At 44.0% G+C, this 23,443-nt stretch overlaps 1 protein-coding gene across 1 annotated transcript in view; it reads left to right on the forward strand.

Annotated features, from left to right (window-relative positions):
• LOC119974703 (calpain-2 catalytic subunit-like) overlaps positions 1 to 21,080 on the forward strand; it is a 91,955-nt gene extending 70,875 nt beyond the window's left edge. Inside the window, exons 14-21 of the mRNA XM_038813848.1 lie at positions 3,259 to 3,318; positions 8,553 to 8,610; positions 10,022 to 10,086; positions 10,907 to 10,975; positions 11,939 to 12,017; positions 15,398 to 15,514; positions 16,805 to 16,863; positions 20,454 to 21,080. Coding sequence (XP_038669776.1) covers positions 3,259 to 3,318; positions 8,553 to 8,610; positions 10,022 to 10,086; positions 10,907 to 10,975; positions 11,939 to 12,017; positions 15,398 to 15,514; positions 16,805 to 16,863; positions 20,454 to 20,477 — 531 coding nt within the window. The 3' untranslated portion in view covers positions 20,478 to 21,080. The remainder of the gene's footprint in view (positions 1 to 3,258; positions 3,319 to 8,552; positions 8,611 to 10,021; positions 10,087 to 10,906; positions 10,976 to 11,938; positions 12,018 to 15,397; positions 15,515 to 16,804; positions 16,864 to 20,453) is intronic.
• Positions 21,081 to 23,443: the final 2,363 nt, after the last annotated feature.

Genomic DNA, 23,443 nt, shown 5'->3' on the forward strand with positions numbered 1-23,443 from the left:
AGTTCTAGCCACTGAGACAATCAAATATGGGAGGCGGTGCAGAGAAGAGCCATTAGCTAATTCCTAATTGAGAATCTGGAATAATGAGGATAGATCAAAGAAATGTGGGCTGGTTAGACTTTGGAGAAAGGGCCAGAGAGGCAATTATGTAAATGGTGCAGATATGATTTTAAATAGAATGAAAGGGTAACATCTGAAATTTAATTCTAAATTAAGTTACATGAGTAGGACAAAAGGTTACACACGTCTGTAACAGCATATTAACGACTCATATTAAGTTCTTCACACAGTGGTCAATGTGTGGAATAGACACCGAAAATACTGGAGGGAGAAACCCTGGAATTATTTACAACCAATGTAAAGGGGCGAGAGGGGGGAGATCGTCAGGGTCACTCTGGACGGATTAAATTAAATGGATTAAATAAAAGTCCTTCCCTGTAAATATCCTGTTATGTTTAGTAGATATTAGATAGCATACTGGTGGTTCACCCTCGTGCCTGCTGAACACAAAGACCAAGGAACAATACAGCACAGGAACAGGCCTCCCGGCCCTCCAAGCCTGCACTGATCACGTGTCCTATCTAGACCAAACACCTATATCCTTCTATTACCCGTCTGTTCATGTGTCTATCCAGATAAGTCTTAAACGTATCTTAAGCACTAATGTATCTGCCTCAACCACCTCACTTGGCAGTGCATTCCAGGCCACCACCACCCTCTGTGTTTAAAAAAAAAAAATCCCCGCACATCTACACATTGCTTATTTGTTGGTGGTCATTGAGATATATAAAGGTTTTTTTTTATACCTTCCTTCCCACCTATCTTGTTGCACTTTATGGCAAGCTGGGTTGTTCACCTACCCCATCACCCTCCTCCGAAGTAAAGTCGGCCAAAAGATAATTCTCTCCATGCCAGCATGCCCCACAGCCATAATAGGCCCTAGGCAGGCTAAATTGATGGAGAGTGGAAATTGTACTCCTCACTTGGGTGGAGATCCTGACCTTGGGAGCTGCTGGCCAATTCAATTGGCCGGCAGCTCCATCACTCCTGGCAACAGTCACAACTGAGGTCCGGAAGAGGCAATATGTCAGTGCTGTGTTCTGTCCGGCAGATGGTGCAGAAGGAGGCAGGGAGTTGTGACACCTTGGGGTAGGGCAGTAGGGCCTGATGCATATGTGACACTATTACACCTGGGCTAGGGCGCAGTCAATTCCAACCTCCCTTTACCCAGAGTCACATCACAATTGAATTAATCAATAATGCTCAAAGTCTTTCTCCTTGGCTGCCCAATATTTACAGTCACCAGGTTTGTAAATTTAAACACAGTTACTTTTTATTTACAGCAAGAACTATAATGAAATATGCAGAAAATATAATTGGTTAACTATTATCTAATTCCTAATCCCCGACTTTAATTCATTTCTCTCTCACTCTCACTCTCACTCTCTCTCTCACTCTCTCTCTCTCTCTCAGTACGTTTAAGCACACCTTCCTTCAAAGTGAGCTTTCAGGTTGATGTCTCTGTTTACATTCTGTAATGGTTATCACTGCAGATTTATTCATCGAGGTTCTCTGTAGCTTCAGGGGGACAGAAGCACACCCCATTTCTGGACAGAGAGCAATATCGAGAGCAGGCACTCGCAGCTCCTTCTTCAGCATCCAGGACTCAACACTGAGCTCCTTGGGTCTCTGAAAATCAAATCAAATCGCCACCTGTTACCGGGCAGAATATGGCCTTTTGGCCAATTTATCGGCCACCAGCCAACCAATCAAACCAAGTCCCACCCCATATCTCTCGGACATCAGTCTGAGGACTGAGTTTGAACACTAGCACCAAATATAGTGTTGCAACTTCCTCATCCATGGGTCAAAAATGATAATGGCAAATATAAAGAAAGGGGAAATAAGGGGATCAACAAGAAGGACCATTATATCACTCCACACCCCCACCGAATGAGTTGCGCCCCATCATTCCTACCTTTGTTCATGTTGACCTTTAAAAATGGCCTGCCTCTGCCAACCATGTTATGGCATGAGCCGCATATTATTCAGGTCAATAGTAGACTTAATAGTCTAAATAACCCGTAATTATTTATTTATATTTGCTGATTTTTCACCTGCTCACCTTGCATATGGGGCAAAGACAAGTGGGTGGGCTAATAACGGGCTAGCCACCTGACCTATTGTACAAACCCCCCTGACACCACTGTTGAAACACAGGCATGTAAAATCCAGCCTGCAATGTGGGAGAGAAGTTCAAAAATAGGATAATCCTATATGGACCATGAATATTGTGAATTTTCTGGGCTAAATGTCCACTGCCACTCTCCATTTTCAGGTGTCTCCGCACTTTCAACACTGTCACAACACTTCAGTAAAAATTTTATTACTAAAGGGTGCAGATGAGCCTCATGAACATATGAAACAGCAACAGAAGTAGGCCATACAGCCCCTCAAACTGCTCCCCAATTCAATAAGATCATGGCTGATCTATTTGTGTTTCAAGTTCCACATTCCCATCTACTGCTGATAACCTTTGATTATCTTGCCGAATAGGAATCTTATCTACCTCCTTTGTGTAACAGTGCAGTGGAATAAATTCTTAATTGTGTCACTGTTTGCTATTTTGGTTTTTGATAGAGGGTTAATCGATTACATATTTTTTCATTGTTATGTGCTTCTTTAAATACTAATCTGAGCTCACCATGGACCTTAGGCGATGATCAGGGCTAGGTCCTTCAACCTACCTGCCAAGGATTAGTAATCCTTGAAAAGTGACTCCACATAGTTGGTAGGCTGACCCTGTGATAAATGGAGCTGAGTCAAAGTCATGGAACTCTCTTCCTAACAGCACTGTGGGTGTTCCTGCAACAGATGAACTGCAGCCGCTCAAGAAGGCAACTCGCCACCACCTTCTCAAGGGCAATAAATTGCTGACCTGGATGGCAATGCCCAAATCCCGTGAATGAATAAATGAGAGGGAATAAAAGGAATTGAGACCCTCTTCTAGCCCCGAGGTTTCAGACAGGATTATGCTGGTATACTAGACATACCATTGCCCCCACAGAAGAATATCCAGATCATGCTGCTGTTATTTTATGTTGTTAATATCATACTATATTAACAGTATCAGAATTGATGCATTTTAAATTAGTGAGTCCCTGGATGTACAATGCAATATAGTGTTGTTGCTAATATCTTTTTTCTGGCTATGAATGGTTAACCCAATTCTTCTCTCTTTAAAAAAAAATCTTAAAGGTCGAAGAAGAAGACATTAGTGACAGTTTCGAGAATATGTTTCAACATTTAGCAGGGCAGGTGAGAGATTTACATTCACTGTCTGGATTGTTCCACTTGCCTTTTGCAGCTTTAATCTTTTGCATGCCATTATGACAGTTTTCTTTCATTTTAATTTAACCAATTCTAAAGTAAGTTGAGATGAAATATGTTTATGGACTTATTGAGAGAGTAATTTTAGTAAAGCATTTGGGACCATGGGCTTCTTAAAAACGTGTATTGGGTACAAAGACAGGGAAGTTCTACTGAACCTTTTATAAAGCCCTGGTTGGGTCTCAGGAGAATTGCATCCAGTTGTGGTGACCACTCTTCAGTAAAGATGTAACGGCCCTTGAAAGGATGCATATTGCATATGAACTTTACAAATGTACAAAATAAGAGCCAAAGTAGGCCATCCGGTCCTTCAAGCCTGCTCGGCCATTAGATAAGATTTCCCTAACCTGCCCCCATTCCACTGCTCTGTTAGTTTAAGATCCCTAGTTATACAATTGAGCTGGACACGGGTCTTAGCCCAGTTCAAGTTGAGCCCATCTCAGTGGAATAGTTCACTCTTCCATGAGTACTGATGCCAGTATCCCATGAATTGAAACACCTTCCCACACCACTCTTTGAACCACACATGTAATTCTCTAATCTGTTTAACCCAATGCCAATTGGCATGTGGCTCAGGTAGCAATCCAGGAATTCCTGGAATTACTGGAATAAAGTGCCCAGGAAACCTCTCCCTCCCTGATGCATTGCAGTGTCAACAGCTTAGCCTCCTGCTCAATGACTCAAGGTGAAGTTCCTCAAGCTGCAGATTGTACTGTTTGCCATGGATCACACTGGTGTCCAGGGAGCTCTCACATGCTGCAGCTGTAAAACACACCACCTGCTGTGTCATCTTTATTGTACTCCCAAAAAGCTTTATTGCTGCTGGCAAGCAGTACCCCAATCCTAACCTTATAATTGCAAATAAATGCTAGGAAAACAAAGGCAGTTTCAAGGGATTGATATGTTTATTGGTAAACATTAGAAATAAGGTATAATTTTAAGTGTGTTTAATTTAATGTTTCTGTGCCTGAAGGGTAAAACCTATAGGGCGCAATTCTCCGCACTCACGACGGTGCGGAGAATAGCGGGGGTCGTAAATTTTTACGGCCACGCTAGTCTGACGCCCTCCCGCTATTCTCACCCCCCCCCACGCCCGACTCCCGACACGAATCGCTGCCGCCGTTTTTTTACGGCCAGCAGCGATTCTCAGCTGGCCGATGGGCCGAAGTCCAAGCCCTTTACGGCCGTTTTTACGAACGGCAAACACACCTGGTCTGGCCGTTCGTAAAAACGGCCGTAAAGTTCGGATCTTGGCAACCATGGCACCGATTGGCACGGCAGTACCACGGCCGTGCCAAGGGTGCCATGGGCCCGCGATCGGTGGGCACCGATCGCGGGCAGCGGGTCCGATTCCCGCGCACTCTTTGTCCTTCCGCCGCCCCGCTGTATCAATTTGCGGGGCGGCTGAGGGGCATCCCTGCAGCGGCCGTACCGTGCAACATGGTCTGCAAAATAATGCCCCTCCCTTTGGCCGGTTCGCGACCCCTGGACCACTCCCCAATAGTGCCCCCTGCCAAAGTCCCCCCATCCGCGGATCGGCCCTCCCCCGACTGGACTGCGTCCGCAGCCGCCACACCACGATCCCGACAAATGATTGCAGAAAATACAGAGGCATGGGATTCAGGGTGATTTAGCAGTTTGGATCAGAAATTGGCTAGCTGTAAGAAGACAAAGAGTGGTGGTTGATGGGAAATGCTCTGACTGGTGTCCAGTTACTAGTGGTGTGCCACAAGGATCTGTTTTGGGGCCGTTGCTGTTTGTCATTTTTATAAATGACCTGGAGGAGGGCGTAGAACGATGGTTGAGTAAATTTGCGGATGACACTAAAGTCGGTGGAGTTGTCATGATGTGGAGATGCCGGCGTTGGACTGGGGTGAGCACAGTAAGAAGTCTTACAACACCAGGTTAAAGTCCAACAGGTTTGTTTCAAACACGAGCTTTCGGAGCACGGCTCCTTCTTCAGGTGAAAGAAGTTGGAGTTGTGGACAGTGCAGAAGGATGTTACAAGTTACAGAGGGACATAGATAAGCTGCAGAGCTGGGCTGACAGGTGGCAAATGGAGTTTAATGCAGAAAAGTGTGAGGTGATTTATTTTGGAAGGAATAACAGAAAGGCAGAGTACTGGGCTAATGGTAAGATTCTTGGTAGTGTGGACGAGCAGAGAGATCTCGGTGTCCATGTTGCCTGGTATGGAGGGAAGATTATATGAGGAAAGGCTGAAGGACTTGAGGCTGTTTTCATTAGAGAGAAGAAGGTTAAGAGGTGACTTAATTGAGGCATACAAGATGATCAGAGGATTAGATAGGGTGGACAGTGAGAGCCTTTTTCCTCCGATGGTGATGTCCAGCACGAGGGGACATAGCTTTAAATTGAGGGGAGATAGATATAGGACAGATGTCAGAGGTAGGTTCTTTACTCAGAGAGTAGTAAGGGCATGGAATGCCCTGCCTGCAACAGTAGTGGACTCGCCAACACTAAACGCATTCAAATGGTCATTGGATAGGTATATGGACAATAAGGGAATAGTGTAGAGGGACTTTAGAAGGGTATCACAGGACGGCGCAACATCATGGGCCGAAGGGCCTGTACTGCGCTGTAATGTTCTATGTTCTATGATAGCACACGTGACCAACGCCATCGGGAACCCAGCGGTCGGGAGGGGAGCATCGGGGGCAGGGCCTCCGGCAACATCCTGAGGCTGTCAATACGGCACGGGGTGTACTCCTAGAGTACGCCGCTTTGAAGGGGGAGGCGCATCGCGAAAGTGGCGTTCCCCCCCCCCGGTTTTGTCAGAAAAGTTGATTGCCCGGCCGATCGCCAAACGCGATTTTGGCATCAGCGACTGGAGAGTCCTGCCCGTGGTCTTTTGAGCCAGGTTCCATTCTGAGATCTTCCCATCCAGTTACAACATCAGCTGGAATCATAACATAAATTACACATGTTTTGAAAGATAAATCAGCAAAATACTCACCGACCAATCTTTTAACTTTCCCTGTAATTACATGTTTTAAATTTGTTCTCTGAATACAGTCAATGCACAAACTGAGACCCCCCACCCGCCCGCCTTAACTTCTCTGGTTAATGCTCTAAAGTCTCTCTTTTTTGTTTTCCTTTTCTCACGCTGGTTTACACTCCTCAGCATTGTCGTGCTCTCCCCAGCTAAATCGCTGGCTTTGAAAGCAGACCAAGGCAGGCCAGCAGCACAGTTCAATTCCCGTACCAGCCTCCCCGAACAGGCACCGGAATGTGGCGACTAGGGGCTTTTCGCAGTAACTTCATTTGAAGCCTACTTGTGACAATAAGCTATTTTCTTTTTTTTTTTCATTTTCTCAGACTGGTTTATGCTCCGAGCAGAGGAGATTGACGGATGATTTGGTTGAGACGTGCAAGATTATGACAGGCTTAGATACAGAGGGCATAGAGAAGCTGTTCACATTAGTTGATGGTACAAGGACTAGAAGAAGATTTGGGGTTTTGGGCAAGAGAAGCAAGTGTGAATAATGTGTGGTGGAAGCAGAGATGCAAATTACTTCAAAAGGAAATTGGATGGTGTCTGGAGGGAAATAAACTTGTAGAGCTACAGAGATAAAAGCAGAATTGGGCTGACTGGATTGCTTTATAGAGAACCAGCATGGGAATCAGTGAACTGAATGCGGGCTCCTGTGCCATTATGACTCTGTGTGAACACAAAAACATAGAGCCAGCAAAATGCATTTGGTTCTTCCCAATCTGCTCGAATCACCCTGTTTTCATGATTATTGTTACATTGTCCTCTTAACTCGACTGATCGTTTTGTTTATCATAAACACAACTGGCAAAGCTTTGGACCATCATAGGCCGAGTGAATTTCATACATTCTGTCCGTCCTTTATTTGACAAGACCCCCTTGCATTAAAACTTGTTAAAAAATGTCCCAAGCTCACCAGAAAGATCTCACTGTGTCGATTCCAGACAGCCAAGGACATCAATGTTCTTGGGTATGGTAAGCATTCATTCCCACATGCATAACCAAATAAATTTTCATTAAAACAAATAAACATAATAAAATAAACTAATTTAGAAGGTGTGAAAAGGCATCGAACCATGATTTTAGGGAAAAATAGCAAATTAAGAACAGATTATCAATTGAATCATTCAATAATGAAACTAGATACATTTACGTCTAAATGCGTTTCAACTAGACTTAGTTGGGCTGGATCAGAGGCAGGAGTTTTGTGGCTAGAGAGGTTAGAGCAAAATTGAGATTTTTAGAAGTGATGGTAAAATGTATGGAAAAACAGCGAAAGCATTTCAATGTAAATGGTACAAGGCCAGTGCTTTAGGAGAGTCAAAGAAGGAGAATTGTCACTGAGAGACAAGGCAATTTGCATTTGAGAGTGAGGGGATGGCAGAAATGCTTAAGCACTTCACATCAGCCTGAGGAGGTTGTCAAAGAACCATGACTACAGTTAGACATGCAGAGGAAAACTGTATCTCATCCATGAACTGTTTTGGTATCAAAATGTCACCTCTGCTATTGTAAAATTTCCACTGGTTAACTAATTGGATAAAGATTTATCACTAAAAGAACGAGGGGAATGTTAAAATGTTTTTACACAATGCATATATTAGAACTTGAAGCAAGAGGTTCATTTTTCAAAGTAACCGCTTTGAACGCCCAGGCCACTTAACTAAAAGCATCAAGGGAGCGCTGAAACAGGAGGGTATTGGAGCAGAGAACATAACATGACTGAAAACAAATTGGATAATTAGTTGGAAAAAGAAAAACAAGGAAAATCACCCCAAATATTTTCCTTCCGCTTTGAGGGAAAGTTATCTCGGCACTTTCTGACATAATTTTTTTTTTTTTTTTTTAATAAATTTAGATTACCCAATTATTTTTTCTATTAAGGGGCAATTTAGCGTGGCCAATCCACCTACTCTGCACATTTTTGGGTTGTGGGGGCGAAACCCACGCAGACACGGGGAGAATGTGCAAACTCCACACGGACAGTGACCCAGAGCCGGGATCGAACCTGGGACCTCAGCGCCGTGAGGCGGTTATGCTAACCACTAGGCCACCGTGCTGCCCTCTTTCTGACATAATTGAATTTGTTGGTTGGGGGGCTGGGATACGGCAGCTAGTTGAACGTGGTGTTTTTTCTTTGCTCTTTCAAATCCAGGATTCAGAGATATCTGCCTTTGAGCTGCAAAGAATACTGAACAGAGTTGTAGCTAACCGTAAGTAACATTGTATAGATTTACACTAATGGCTGACGTACTCGTGCTCGAATCAAGTCAATTATCTGCATGCTATAATTGCCGTGTGCATAAATAAAGGAATCGGGTCCTTTTTGAACAGAATTCCCATGGCGTTGGATTGCAGAGGATTCACGAAGAACTGTGCCGAATAAGAAGTTTGCTTCAATCTGTGTTTAGTTAGATGATCTCAGCTGAGACGACAATGGGGTGTTGCATATGCCTGTAGATTGGCATCAGGTAAAACAGCCAAGGTCCCTATCCTATCAGTACTCACAGAAGACAAAGGTATCTTGGCACTGCAGATTTGCACCAGCTGGGTAAAGCTGGTGAATTTAACTCCCTATTCAGCCAAATTGGAAGAAAATTGAATTTCCTGCAAACACAGGACACCAAGCTTTACTTTTTCTTCTGACTTCTTTGGATTCGTGCAATTTGTCGGCATTCGTGTCCCAGAACACACAGGTGATTAAAACGATTCCATAATGGATTTGATAAACATCTAAATGCATCAGATATTCCCTGGATTTCAACTCCCTCCGCCAAAAACTGCAATGGAAGAAACCAGAGTCGGGCATTACTTTAAGGCCTATACGTTTCACAGATTGCATAGAATATTACCCCAAATCTTGATTGGAAACTTCATTACACTGAAAGATCTGGGACGGGATTCTCCGACCCCCCCCGCCGGGTCGGAGAATCGCCATGCGGCGGCGTGAATCCCGCCCCCGCCGGCTGACAAATTCTCCGGCACTGGGGATTTGGCGGGGGCGGGAATCGCGCCGCGCCAGTCGGCGGCCGCTGACAGCGGCCCCCCCCAGTGATTCTCCGGCCTGTGATGGGCCGAGTGGCCGTCTGTTTTTTGCCAGTCCCACCGGCGTAAATTGGAGTAGGCCCTTACCGGCGGGACCTGGCAGCGTGGGCCGCCTCAGAGGGGCGTGGGGGGGTCTGGCCCCGGGAGGTGCCCCCACGGTGGCCTGGCTCGCGATGGGGGCCCACCGATCCGCGGGCGGGCCTGTGCCGTGGGGGCACTCTATTCCTCCGCATCGGCCGCTGTGGTCCTCCGCGATGGCCGATGCGGAGACGACCCCTCCCACGCATGCGCCAACTCACGCCGACCGGCTGAGGTCCTTCGGCGCCGATTGGCGTGGCGCCAAGCCCCTCCCCCGCCAGCCGGCGGGGCGCAAACTACTCTGGGACGGGCCTAGCCCCTGAAGGTGCGGATGACTCCACGCCACTCCTTCCCGCCGGAGTTCCCCACCCTGCCGATTATGGCAGAATCCCGCCCATGACCTCTGAGGCCTCCTGTATGGAAAAATTGAGTTGTCTCATTAATGTTATTGCATTAAATATTGACTTAAATTATGTTTTTCATGCACTATTTTCTTCTTAGGTGATGACATTAAAACTGATGGTTTTAGTTTGGAAACCTGCCGAAATGTAATAAGCCTATTGGATGTATCCTTTTAATAACTGTGTGTGTTGTTTCGCTTTTCTCTCCTTCCCCAGAAGAAGTAAAAATCTGAAGTTTAATTTTTGCCCTCTCCAGATATAAAACTTTTCAGTTATAAAATGCTGTGAATGTGAACTTTATTAATACCCTCTTGCCAGTCAGGTGATTTGTATCCAAGCTTCTGCTAGTCTCATTCTCGAATAAGCTGTTAACTAGTACTGAAGAGGGGCAGCACGTGGCACAATGGTTAGCATTGCTGCCTATGGCGCTGAAGACCCGGGTTCGAATCCTGGCCCTGGGTCACTGTCCGTGTGGAGTTTGCTCATTCTCCCCGTGTCTGCTTGGGTTTCACCCCCACAACCCACTGGTCGCCCCTGTCAGATGACCAGGTAGTGACTGTGAAATGACTGCAAGAGGAATCATGTCCTATCATTATATCGTGCTGGTGAAGCAATTAGCACAGGGCTAAATTGCTGGCTTTGAAAGCAGACCAAGCAGGCCAGCAGCACGGTTCGAGTCCTGTAACAGCCTCCCCGAACAGGTGCCGGAATGTGGCGACTAGGGGCTTTTCACAGTAACTTCATTTGAAGCCTACTCGTGACAATAAGCGATTTTCTTTTCATTTCATTTCATATGCTTGCGACACATATCTCCCTCGTTTCCAAAAGGCCCGGACACAAGCTGGTACCCAGCCAGGTGATGTCTGAGCTGATCACACCTATATTAAGATTGGTGCTGAAGGTTGTGAGTTTGACTAATTTGGGTATTTCCATTAATGACAACTTGCTTTCAAGTGGTTTTTCCTGAATGAGAATTGTAAAACAGAAAGATCGATCCGGGAAAATTGGACTAGTGGAATTCAAGATATTTTGGATAAAATTACAGAAGATACTGGTAAGTGTAAACATTTCCCGATTGAAGTCAGTCTCCCACCAGATTCCCTGTTCTCAGCTCGACAGGCTGCCTTTAAGGAGTGTTTTGCACAGGCACCTCATCAAGTTCATTTAAATAAGGCCCAACCAAGACACCACACTTACACCATTGGAATGGCATACTGTACACCACCTACTTCTGTCTACTTTTGGGGCAGCACAGTAGCACAGTGGTTAGCACAGTTGCGTCACGGCGCCAGGGTCCCAGGTTCGATTCCCAGCTTGGGTGGAGTCTGCATGTTCTCCCCGTGTGTGCGTGGGTTTCCTCCGGGTGCTCCGGTTTCCTCCCACAGTCCAAAGATGTGCAGGTTAGGTGGATTGGCCATGATAAATTGCCCTTGGTATCCAAAAAAAGGTTGATTGGGGTTGCTGGGTTGAGGGGATGGGGTGGAGCAGGTGTGTTCTTGAGTGGGGTGCTCTTTCCAAGGGCCGGTGCAGAATCGATGGGCCAGGTGGCCTCCTTCTGCACTGTAAATTCTATGATTAATGCTGCAGATGAAAATCAACTCTGGACATAGCTAATTTTCATAAAGAATTTGTTAAAGGTGTGATATGTGCACCCCCTGCTGGTCACTTGGAATGACATTTAAAGAATCCCATCAAATTCGTGAGCTGGCAATTTTGACTGTAAGGAGTGTGTGGAGTTTGTGGGAGAGAGTACAGGTTTTTCCAATTGATTGAAAGTCATTTTTTAATAATAAATCTGGAACTTGAGAGAGAAAGCACTTTTAAAAAATGTAAGTTATTGTGCTGCACGCGAACTGTAGCTTTTACCTGGCCCACCTACCCAACCTGGTCCACCACTGACCACAATTTTGACTGCTACTCTTTGATGACCCTTCTGATTTTGAGGGTAGGAAGTCCAGAGACCCCGCCCCCCTGCAAATTTAGAAATGCTCAAATATATTCATTTTCCTCCATTCAGAAAATCTTCAAGAAGGTGGATGCTGATGATTCTGGTACCATGAGCTCACATGAAATGCGAATGGCACTTGAAGAAGCAGGTAATATTTGAAGAATTCATCTGGCACAGCTATCCATACTACGTCGAGCAGGGAATCTCTCTACTGATTGGAGACATACCTATCACAAAGGAAGATGGTTGTGGTTGTTGCAGGCCAATTATCTCATTTCCAGTACATCACTGCAGGAGTTGCTCAGGGAGTGTCCTATCTTCAGCTGCTTCATCAATGACATTCCCTTCATCATAAAGTCAGAAGTGGAGATGTTTGCTAATGATTGCATAATGTTCAGTAACATTTGTGACTCCTCATACTGGAGCAGTCCATGTCCATATGCAGCAAGACCTGAGCAGCATTCAGGCTGAGCTGTAAGTGGCAAGCAACACTGCCGCCTCACAAGTGCCAGGCAATGACCATTTCCAACAAGCGAGAATGTAACCATCTCACCTTCAAATTCAATGCCATTACCATTGATGAATGCCCCTTTATCCTGAGAGTTACTATTAACCAGAGTCTGAACTGGACCAGCCATATGTATACTGTGGCTACAAGAGTAGGTGAGAGGCTTGGGGTTCTGCAGTTAGTAACTCACCTCCTGCCTTCCCAAAGCCTGACACCATCTACAATGCTCAAGTCAGGAGTGGAGGAATACTCTCCACTTGCCTGGATGAGCAAGAAGCTTGACACCATGCAGGACAAAGCAGCCCAGTTGATTGGAATCCAGCCACCCTTTAAACATGTAATCCACCAACAATGCATTATGCCAGCAGTGTGTACCATCTCCAAGATGCTCACTGAGATTCCTTTGACTGTACCTTCCAAACCCATGACTTCTACTACTTGAAAGGCTCAGGGCAGCAGATGCAAGGAATACCAACACCTGCAAGTTCCCCTCTAAGCTAAACAACATTCTGACTTGGAACTATATTGCCGTTCCTTCACTGTCACTGGGTCAAAATCCTGGAACTCCTTTCCTAACGGCACTGTGGGTGTACCTACACCACATGGCCTGCAGTGATTCAAGAAGGTGGCTCACCACCACCTCCTCGAGGGCAATTGGGGATGGGCAGGAAAATGCTGGCCTACCCACACTGCGTGAAAGACTAAATAAAAACAAAGTGTACTTTGTCCACACATGCAATCATCACCAAATATTTCTTTCGCGATATTAACTGTATAGATCCTTTTAATGGTGCCTCCTGTATATAGCGTCACAACGATGGGAAATTGTAACTGAACTGAATGAATAGCCAATAATGTCACCAGCTGATCAAAAACACAACCGTTTAAAAGGAACCTTTTTAAAAGGAAAGAAAAAGAAAACACTGACTAAGGATGGCTGCCATAAGTCACCTGATTTATGTCAGTGTAAGTTGACTACTGATGTCTGGCAATGTTGACTATTAAGTTACAATATGGATTGCACTGCAGATATGTTCTGTCATGATTGCTTATGAAATGTCACATCTGGGAGTGTCAAGGCTCACTTCAAAACATTATTCAGCCAGGATATACAGCCAACAGATATTCAAACCCCCTGTGGAAGATCAAACAATCCCATCTTGAAATGTCAGTTGGTGACATTATTGGCTATTCATTCAGTTCAGTTGCAATTTCCCATCATTGTGACGCTATATACAGGAGGCACCATTAAAAGGATCTATACAGTTAATATCGTGAAAGAAATCAAAATCTGATTAACTGTCCCACAACACACTACAGCAGACATTCCTTTGGTATATACAGTGAGTTGGACTTTATTAAAAACTGGGTTTGACGAGCGGAAGCAGAGGAACCTGGAGAAGCCATTAATGGAGTAGTAAGGAATTTCACTTTCTGATTCTTCCTGGGATAAGTCCAGCACCCAGTTCAAGAAATCAGCCTAAAACCAATCAACAAATTGAGATCTTGTAAGAATTACAACATCTTCTACACGTACCAGCTCCAAGGTAGCAGATAACCTAAATTGGCAATGTTTAACAATCAATGCCTCAAAGATAAGCTAAAGATTTCTAACCGTATATTCTTTGAACTTGTATTTGGGCTCTAACTTTCCTTTGTTCTGATACATGTGAGCACGCGCGCGCGTGTGGCATTGCATCTTTTATTGTTTTTTGTATGTTTAGTGGCTAATAAATGTATTCTTCTTTGACTCAAGAAAGATTCGTTGATTGGCTCCTTATTATTCTCTGCATCAAAATACATTTGAATTTGAAAAAGGCTTCCACAGGGAAAATAAATTAACAATCCTTCGTTGTGACCAATAAGGGGGATAAATGAGAGTAAATGAGCTTTTCTGAATGGACAGCTGTGACTAGTGGTGTTCCACAGGGATCAGTGCTGGGATCGTTGCTGTTTGTAGTATATATCAGTGATTTGGAGGAAAATGTACCTAGTCTGATTAGTAAATTTGCGGACGACACAAACATTAGTGGAATTGCGGATAGTGATGAGGATTGTCAAAGGATACAGCAGGATATAGATCAGTTGTAGACTAGGGCAGAGAAATGTGAGGTAATGCATTTTGGAAGGCCTAATACAGGTGGGAAGTATACAGAGAGATCTGGGCATACAGGTCCACAGATCACTGAAAGTGACAAAGATGGATAAGGTAGTCAAGAAGACACACGGCATACTTGCCTTCATCAGTCGGGGCACTGAGTATAAAAATTGGCAAGTCAGTGCTGAAGCTGTACAGAAACTTTGTTAGGCCACACATGGAATATTGCATACAATTTTGGCCACCACACTGCCAGAGGATGTGGAGGCTTTGTAGATGATGCAGAAGCGATTTACCAGGATGTTGCCTGGTCTGGAGGGTATTGGCTATGAAGAGCAGTTGGATAAACTTGGATTTGTTTTCATTGAAACGAAGGAGGTTGAGGGTCGACCTGATAGAAGTCTACAAAATTATGAGGGGCATGACAGAGTAGATAAATTGTCAGAAGCTTTTCCCTAGGATGGAAACGTCAATTGCTAGGGGACATAGGTTGTGCGGGGGGGGGGGGGCAAAGTTTAGAGATGTGCGAGGCACCACAGATGATGGTGAGTGGCTGGAACTTGCTGCTGGTGGAGATGGTGGAAGCAGGTGCTATAGTGATGTTTAAGAGGCATCTTGACAAATGCATGAATAGGCCGAGAATAGAGGGATAAGGACCACGGAAGTTCAGAAGGTTTTAGTTTTGACAGGCTTCACGATCGGCGTGCACGCTTGGAGGGCCGAAGGGCCTGTTCCTGTGCTGTACTGTTCTTTGTTCTTTGAAGCCAGTTCACTTCACACCTGGTCGGAATAAACAATTCAAAACTTTGCTCTGCATGACTAACAACTTTGTACAAAGGGGAGATGAATCTGCACATGTAGAATGAGTGGTTAATAAAATTCGCTATTGTGTTAATATATTCTTTTCTCTTTTTCTCTCCAGGTTTCACTCTGAACAATACATTGTTTCAGATCCTTGTTGCCCGATATGCAGATACTAATCTTCTCATTGACTTTGATAACTTTGTTGGCTCTTTGATCCGTCTGGAAACCATGTTCAGTAAGTTATTTTTCAAAATGTCTTTGTTACATTAAAGTCCCAAATTCAATAAGCAATTTGGGGACCAAAATTTTGGGAGCCCTGCTCCACTGGTGAAAGTATAACAAGGTAGAACTTTCATATTGACAATCCACCTCTGGCAAATAACTGGGGGAAATAAATCACTTGAATACTCAGGCATGCAGCTCTTGCCCATAAGATTAACCTAGGACAAAAGTTCGGCGCAACATCGTGGGCCGAAGGGCCTGTTCTGTGCTGCATTTCTCTATCTATCTATAAGGGCATATTAGAGGTGTTTGCCCCAACATCAATAGAAAAATCGGAGTGGTATCTTAACATAGGGGATAGAATGGGGGGTGGGTTGGCTGAAGAGTGGTGGGGGGGTAAAGGTTTGACATTCTAATATTCATCATCGGAGAGATCAGCTTGGGCTGACAGCATATTGGATGGAATTCAAAAGATAGGGTAGAAACTCCCTCAGGCACACCCCAAAATTTGTTCATCAGCAATTTATACTTGGTCTCTTCTTTCCTCTGGATGTGTCACATCAATAAGGTCTGCTTATCTAACCATGGAGGCTACCCTGTATTCAGCCCCAATTCTGGCTTTGTCAAAGGTATTTAGCTCTACTTGAATTCTGGCTCATTTAGGTGTATCCGATAGAGATTGATTAAAGTTAATTTGGGAAGTTGAGAATTTATAGAAAGCAAATAAGGTTGATTGAGCGCAATAGGTCAATGGAAATGTAAAATTGGCAGGACGTAGAATGGGTAGCTGAAGTTCCAGCACATCACTTTAATATGTCTCCATCCTATTTAGCGTCTTGTCACAATACATCCCCCCATTCCTAATTTTCCAAAAAATGAGTTTTAACTCTTACACGTCCCATGGCCTTCCTTTATTTGGGGGGGGGGGGGGGGGGGGGGGGGGGGGGGGGGGGGGGGGGTTCAATTTGTGCATGCATTGGTTGCTTTCAGAATTGAGATTATTACCCTCTGTATTTCCTTGTTCAGCTGGCACACATGTGCAATGCTCATCTAATTTGTTAAACCTGTCAGACTCCGTTTACATGGAAAGGTTGATGTAAGGTTCCATTTTAAATGCATTCATTGATGGAGGAATCCATGCTGTTTTGCTGCTGTATTCAATACAACTTTGCAGAATTACCTTTCCTCTAAAAAGATAGTGAAACGGCTCCTGTTTATCAGGGAGAATGCAATCCCCTTGGTGAAAGAAACAAAAAAGAAAATTTGTTTTGAAATGTGCTCATTCATGTTCTTGCCTTTTCAGGAATATTCAAACAATTAGACAAGGATGATGAGGGATATGCAGAGCTCAATATAGGCCAGGTATGTATTAGGTGCTGCAAATTAGAAGAAAAGCTGTACAAATTCAAAAGAGTCTTTAATATATTACACACACTTCCACGTTTCCAGACAGATGTATTGACAGTGAAGGGTTTGAACATTTTAACCCGAAAATTCCAGGGGAGGAATGGGTGGATGTGGGATGCCCACTGCCAACAGTATTGGCCTCAAAAATCTTTTGTCAGGCTACTTTAAATACAATAGGAGGGCAGCCCCACAACACTTTCTGCTGCTATCCGGGTGCTCGCTGAAATAACCAAGGTGGAGAGAGCGGTTAGGTGGAAACTGCAAATTCAAATTGAAAATTGTCTCCATGTCCTCTACCAGCTTTTGCAAGTTTGTTTTGCATTTTCTGCCTCCTATGATCTTGAGACTGTAATCGGATTGTTTCAGATACATTTTCTATCCAGTCCCCACTGACTCTACATCTATATTGGCAAAGGAGAACCACGTCTCTCTTTTTGGTAAATGAGGTTCGAGGTTCATCTTCCCAAAGAAAGCGAGAACAGGTCCGCTTTGAGTGATGTGGATAAGTGAATCTTTGTCTAAATCTGAAATCTTTGGGTCACAGTATCTAGTGTATTGGCACTGAAAAGCATAAAAGGAGGTTCCGTTTTCCCTGTCCGAACCAGTGTAGCCTGATTGATGGCACCCTGGGCAGACACAACCAATCATTTCTACAGATTCCTACATAGAACATTACAGCACAGTACAGGCCCTTCGGCCCACGATATTGTGCCGACCATTTATCCTAATCTAAGATCAACCTAACCTACACCCCTTCAATTTACTGCTGTCCATGTACCTATCCAAGAGTCGCTTAAATGTCCCTAATGACCGACTCCACCACCTCCGCTGGCAGTGCATTCCACGTACCCACCACTCTCTGTGTTAGGAACCGACCCCTGACATCTCCCTTGTACCTTCCTCCAACCACCTTAAAATTATGTCCCCCTCGTAGCAGCCATTTGCTCCCTGGGGAAAAGTCTCTGGCTATCCACTCTATCCATGCCTCTCATCACCTTGTACACCTCTATCAAGTCTCCTCTCTTCCTTCTTCGCTTCAGTGAGAAAAACCCTAGCTCCCACAATCTTTCTTCATAAGACATGCCCTCCAGTCCAGGCAGCATCCTGGTAAATCTCCTCTCTATCCTGTCCAAAGCATCCACATCCTTCCTATAATGAGGCGACCAGAACGGGACACAATATTCCAAGTGTGGTCTAACCAGGGTTTTATAATGCAGCAGCAAAACCTCGTAGCTCTTAAACTCAATCCTCCTGTTAATGAAAGCCAACACACCATACGCCTTAACAACCCTATCAACCTGGGTGGCAACTTTGAGGGATCTATGTACATGGACCCTAAGATCCCTCTGTTCCTCCACACTTCCTAGAATCCTGCCTTTAACCCTGTATTCAGCATTCAAATTCGACCTTCCAAAATGAATCACTTTATAGTTATCTAGGTTGAACTCCATCTGCCACTTCTCAGCCCAGCTCAGCATCCTGTCAATGTCCTGTTGTAACCTGCAACAGCCCTCAACACTATCTACAACTCCACCAACCTTTGTGTCATCGGCAAATTTACTAACCCACCCTTCCACTTCCTCATCCAAATCATTTATAAAAACCACAAAGAGCAGAGGTCCCAGAACAAATCCCTGCGGGACACCACTGGTCACCGACTTCCAGGCGGAATACTTTCCATCCACTACCACTTGCTGTCTTCTTTTGGCCAGCCAATTCTGTATCCAGACAGCCAATTTCCCTGTATCCGATGCCCCCTAACTTTCTGAATGTGCCTATCATGGGGAACCTTATCAAATGCCTTACTGAAATCCATATAAACCACATCCACTGCCTGACCTTCATCAATGTGTCTCGTCAGATCCTCAAAGAATTCAATGAGGCCCCTCACAAAGCCATGCTGACTATCTTTAATCAGACTATGTTTTCCTAAATAATCATAAATCCTATCTCTCAGAATCCTTTCTAATATTTTGCTCACCACAGACATAAGACTGACTGGTCTGTAATTTCCAGGGATTTCCCTCTTCCCTTTCTTGAACAGGGGAACAACATTCGCCTCCCTCCAATCATCCGGTACTACTCCAGTGGAGAGTGAGGACACAAAGATCATCGCCAACGCGCAGCAATCTCTTCCCTCGCTTCCCGTAGTAACCTTGGGTATATCCTGTCGGGCCCAGGGGACTTATCTATCCTGATACATTTCAAAATTTCCAGCACATCCTCATTCTTAATATCAACCTGTTTGAGTCTATTAACCTGGTTCACGCTGTTTTCCTGAGCAACAAGGTCCCTCTCTCTCATGAATACTGAAGCAAAATATTCATTTAGGGCCTCCCCTATCTCCTCAGACTCTAGGCACAAGTTCCCTCCACTATCCCTGATCAGCCCTACTCTCACTCTGATCATCCTCTTATTTTTCACATGTGTAGAACGCCTTGGGGTTTTCCCTAACCCTTCCCGCCAGGGCTTTTTCATGCCCCCTTCTAGCTCACCTAAGTCAATTTTTGAGTTCCTTCCTGGCTACCTTGTAACCCTCTCGGCCCGTGCCAGATCCTTGCTTCCTCAACCTTGCGTAGCTTCCTTCTTCCTCTTTTTTTTAATATAAATTTAGAGTACCCAATTATTTTTTCCAATTAAGGAGCAATTTAGCGTGGCCAACCCACCTACTCTCCACATTTTTGGGTTGTGGGGGCGAAACCCACGCAGACACGGGGAGAATGTGCAAACTCCACACAGACAGTGACCCAGAGCCGGGATCGAACCTGGGACCTCCGCGCTGTGAGGCAGTTGTGCTAACCACTAGGCCACCGTGCTGCCCTTCCTTCTTCCTCTTGACTAGAAGCTCCACTTCTCTTGTCATCCAAGGCTCCTTCACCTTACCATTCCTTCCTCGTTACAAATCTACTTGATGATCAACATGGAAAGTGGTCCAAGCCAGATGATTATACATAAATGTGTAAACTGCTGTGTGGATACCTATAAGCATCATGCAGTAGAGGGCTGACGGGTGCAGTGATACTAATGGGCAGTTGTGGCTTGACTGGGCTTATTCTGCGTTGCTACTCTTTGGGGATGCTCCTGTGGCATAGCACTGAGGGCAACCCTCCTTGTAGAGTCATTATGCAGTACAATCCCCAACATGAGCAGATGGAAAAAAGAATTCTATCACGTGGCTGTAGAAACAGGCTTACACCTTGAAATTCCTTTTCCTTCACCTTCTCTGATTTCTTCTTGCGGCTTTGAATCCAATTGACACACTCCACTAACCTCGTCGCTAATTTTGTCTCAAGTTTTCTCTCACCCTAAGTTTGCTTTTTAGCTTGCTGTGCTAATGAGATGACCACTGAAAGTGGGCATTGATTTTCATTTTAATGTCAAATTTGCTGGATTGGAAAAAAGTTTAAAACATGCCTCTAAAGTGGTTATCTTAAGTTAGAATGTTAGAGCACATGGTGTTCTTTTGGCTCAAACATGATCTGTCAGCATAGTTTGTGTACACAGTCTGAAATTCATTTATAATTGTCTGATTTTTCTCTTAACAGTGGTTAGGATTGGTACAAAACTGAAGTGGTGCTCAACTGCAAGAAGCCAGACTTTGGTCAATCAACAAACACTTCCCACAGACTGATTTTAAGCTGTAAAGGAAAAATGGGAACTAACTTAGTCAGTTAGGTTATCATAAACACATATGGAATGAGGGAATAGGTTTGTTTGTTTTCTTTTAGTGGATCGCTATCCTGTGCTTTAATCAATATTTTGGGTGGTTGAATAATTACCAGCTAGAACTTGCCTTCCCTGATATTTTAATCCATATATAGTGCATTGGTTTGCATTTTGTAATTGTCAACCTGTTCAGTTTATCTTTTTTTTTGTCATTTGAACATATTTTAAAATAGAAATATAATATTCAAACTAAAGTGAGCTTTAAATTTAGAGAATTGCTTGATTTCTGTTCTGTAGCTAAAATTAATGGATGTAATGTGGTCATGCCAGTTTTTCCTGATTGGTTGCTCGAAGAGTGGCAACTAAAGCAGAGTTTCTTTATTTTTTGTTATATAAGTTACTGGGATGGTTGTGGTTTCTTAATATAATCAAACTATAAACTGATTTTATTTGGACAAAAATGTATCTGGAAATTAAATACAGTGTGAGTAACTTTGGCTCCTTTACTTATGGTTTCTTTTCATCTTTGTCTTTGGGTGGAAGTTCTCATTATCAATGTGCTATCCAGACAACATGATGGCCCAGTGGTTAGCACTACAGCCTCATGATGCCGAGGACCACGAACACGGTCACTGTCTGTGTGGAGTTTGCAAATTCTCCCTGTGTCTGCGTGAGTCTCACCCACACAACCCAAAGATGTGCTTGGTAGGTGGATTGCCTGCACTAAATTGCCCCTCAATTGGAAAATCAGTAGATACTGATACAGATGGTGATTATTTAGCACAATCCACAATGTCACAATACTCTGGTCTTGTAGTGCATGGTCAATTCCAGCTCCACTTCACCCGGAGTTGCAACACAGGTGAAATTAGATTTTATTTAAAATACCAGAGGTCCTTAGGTGAAGTCACCAGGTTTGTAGCTTTAAAACACAAGTAACCTTTTATGTACAGTATTATAAATCACACACATGCGCACATAATGCACATTCTCCCTGTGTCTGTGTGGGTTTCCTCCAGGTGTTCCGGTTTCCTCCCACACTCCAAAGGTGGATTGGCCACGTTAAATTACCCTTTTAGGTAGAGATGTGGAATAGGTAGGGTGCTCTAGGGATTCTATTCTATGACTCTTACAACAGCAATATGTAATTCATGCACTTTATGACAAACACTTTTGTTTAAGTTTAAATCCATTCAAAGAAAACAAGGCATGGTTTCCTCACCTCAATCACCCCATAAATGATGTTGTTGAGGTATGTGCATATCAGGCTAATTGGGATCCAATAATAACCCAAACAGTAGCACAGTGGCTAGCACTGTGGCTTCACAGCACCAGGTTCGATTCCCGCTGGGTCACTGCCTGTGCAGAGTCTGCACGATCTTCCTGTGTCTGCATGGGTTTCCTTCAGGTGCCTCCTGCAGTCCAAAGACATGCAGGTTAGGTGGAGTGGCTATGCTAAATTGCACTTGGTATCCAAAAAGGATAGATGGGGTTATTAGGTTACGGGGATAGGTCTGTAGACTCGATGGGCTGAATGGCCTTTCTGCACTGTGTGTTCTCCGTTCAAAATAGACAGCTGAGCAGAATGCCCACTTCAGGCCCACAGGGAATCGTTCTCTGTATTTACAACGCCAGTTAGTGCCTTTTTGAAGTAGGGTCCCTGGTATACTTCAAGGAAATATCCATTGCACAAATGTCTTTCCTTAAACTCCGTTTCATAACTTTGTTGCTTTCCAGAAAAATGGACACAATTGACTTTCTAAAGTACCAGTAAAAATTTCAGAACACCATTTATAAAATTAGAATTTGACTTGGTTGCTGTTAATCTCCATGTGGCATAATGAAGCCACTCTTATTGTGAACTCTCAAGCTTACCATGAGCAAAGGAGATCAACTTCATTCCAGGAACCGTGCACGGAGCATGCAAGGTCTTTGTAATAATTACTGCCTCGTGTGTACATGCCAAGTTTAAACTTATCTACGTAATAAACATGCCGGTTTTCCCAGCTGTATCCTGAAGGTATGATACTGTTCTGCTCACCAGCATCTACATCAAGCCTGTTTCTTCCAGGTTACCTAACCACCCTTTCTCCTTTCTATATTTCCACGAGTGTTTTGTCCCTCTCTCCGTGAAATCTACCCAGTGTTCTTTAATGGCTTGCCTGAATAACTTGCACATGCATTTCAATTCCAACTGATTCACTGATAAATATATTAGTAGTAAAAGGCGTAACCTAGTGAACTTCAGGTCACTTTTTGGTATTTTGCTGCATTTCAGAATTGCACAAAATGTATAACGTAAAAAACAATTTTCCAGCTGCTCTCAAATTGATCACTGGTTTGTGGAGTTCAGTTTTACATTACAAAAAAACTCCAAATCCAAACAAACATTTCAGAAGCACAAGTATTTGAAGCAAGAACAAGAACTAACAAGTCTATAATTTCACAAGATGATGCCAATGCCACAGATGCACATTGTTACTATTCTCTCATCTCACTCAGAGCTTCCTGAAGGGAAAGTTCATTCCCGGGATATTGCAAAGAAATTCAAGATGAAAGTTGCAAAGTTGCATGTAAAAAGTAATAACCACTCTAAACCCTCATTTTCTATTATGTGTATAATCATAAATACGTGCACAGCAAGTCCCATGTTTAAACTCTATCCATTTGCCAATGCACAAGTGAGAATTGATCAACTCAGCGTCAAAACTTTTATTTCTCAGGATCTGTTGGTCATCTCACCACATGCGACTTGATGTGTTATTTCGCAATAGTTCAATGTAAACTGCACATGAACTGCAGTCACACTACCTTACAAAGAAATTGGTACTATTTAACAAATTGGTTTGGGAATTAAGTGTTGAAAAGA

This window comes from Scyliorhinus canicula, chromosome 1, assembly GCF_902713615.1.
Source record: "Scyliorhinus canicula chromosome 1, sScyCan1.1, whole genome shotgun sequence".
NCBI lineage: Eukaryota > Metazoa > Chordata > Chondrichthyes > Carcharhiniformes > Scyliorhinidae > Scyliorhinus > Scyliorhinus canicula.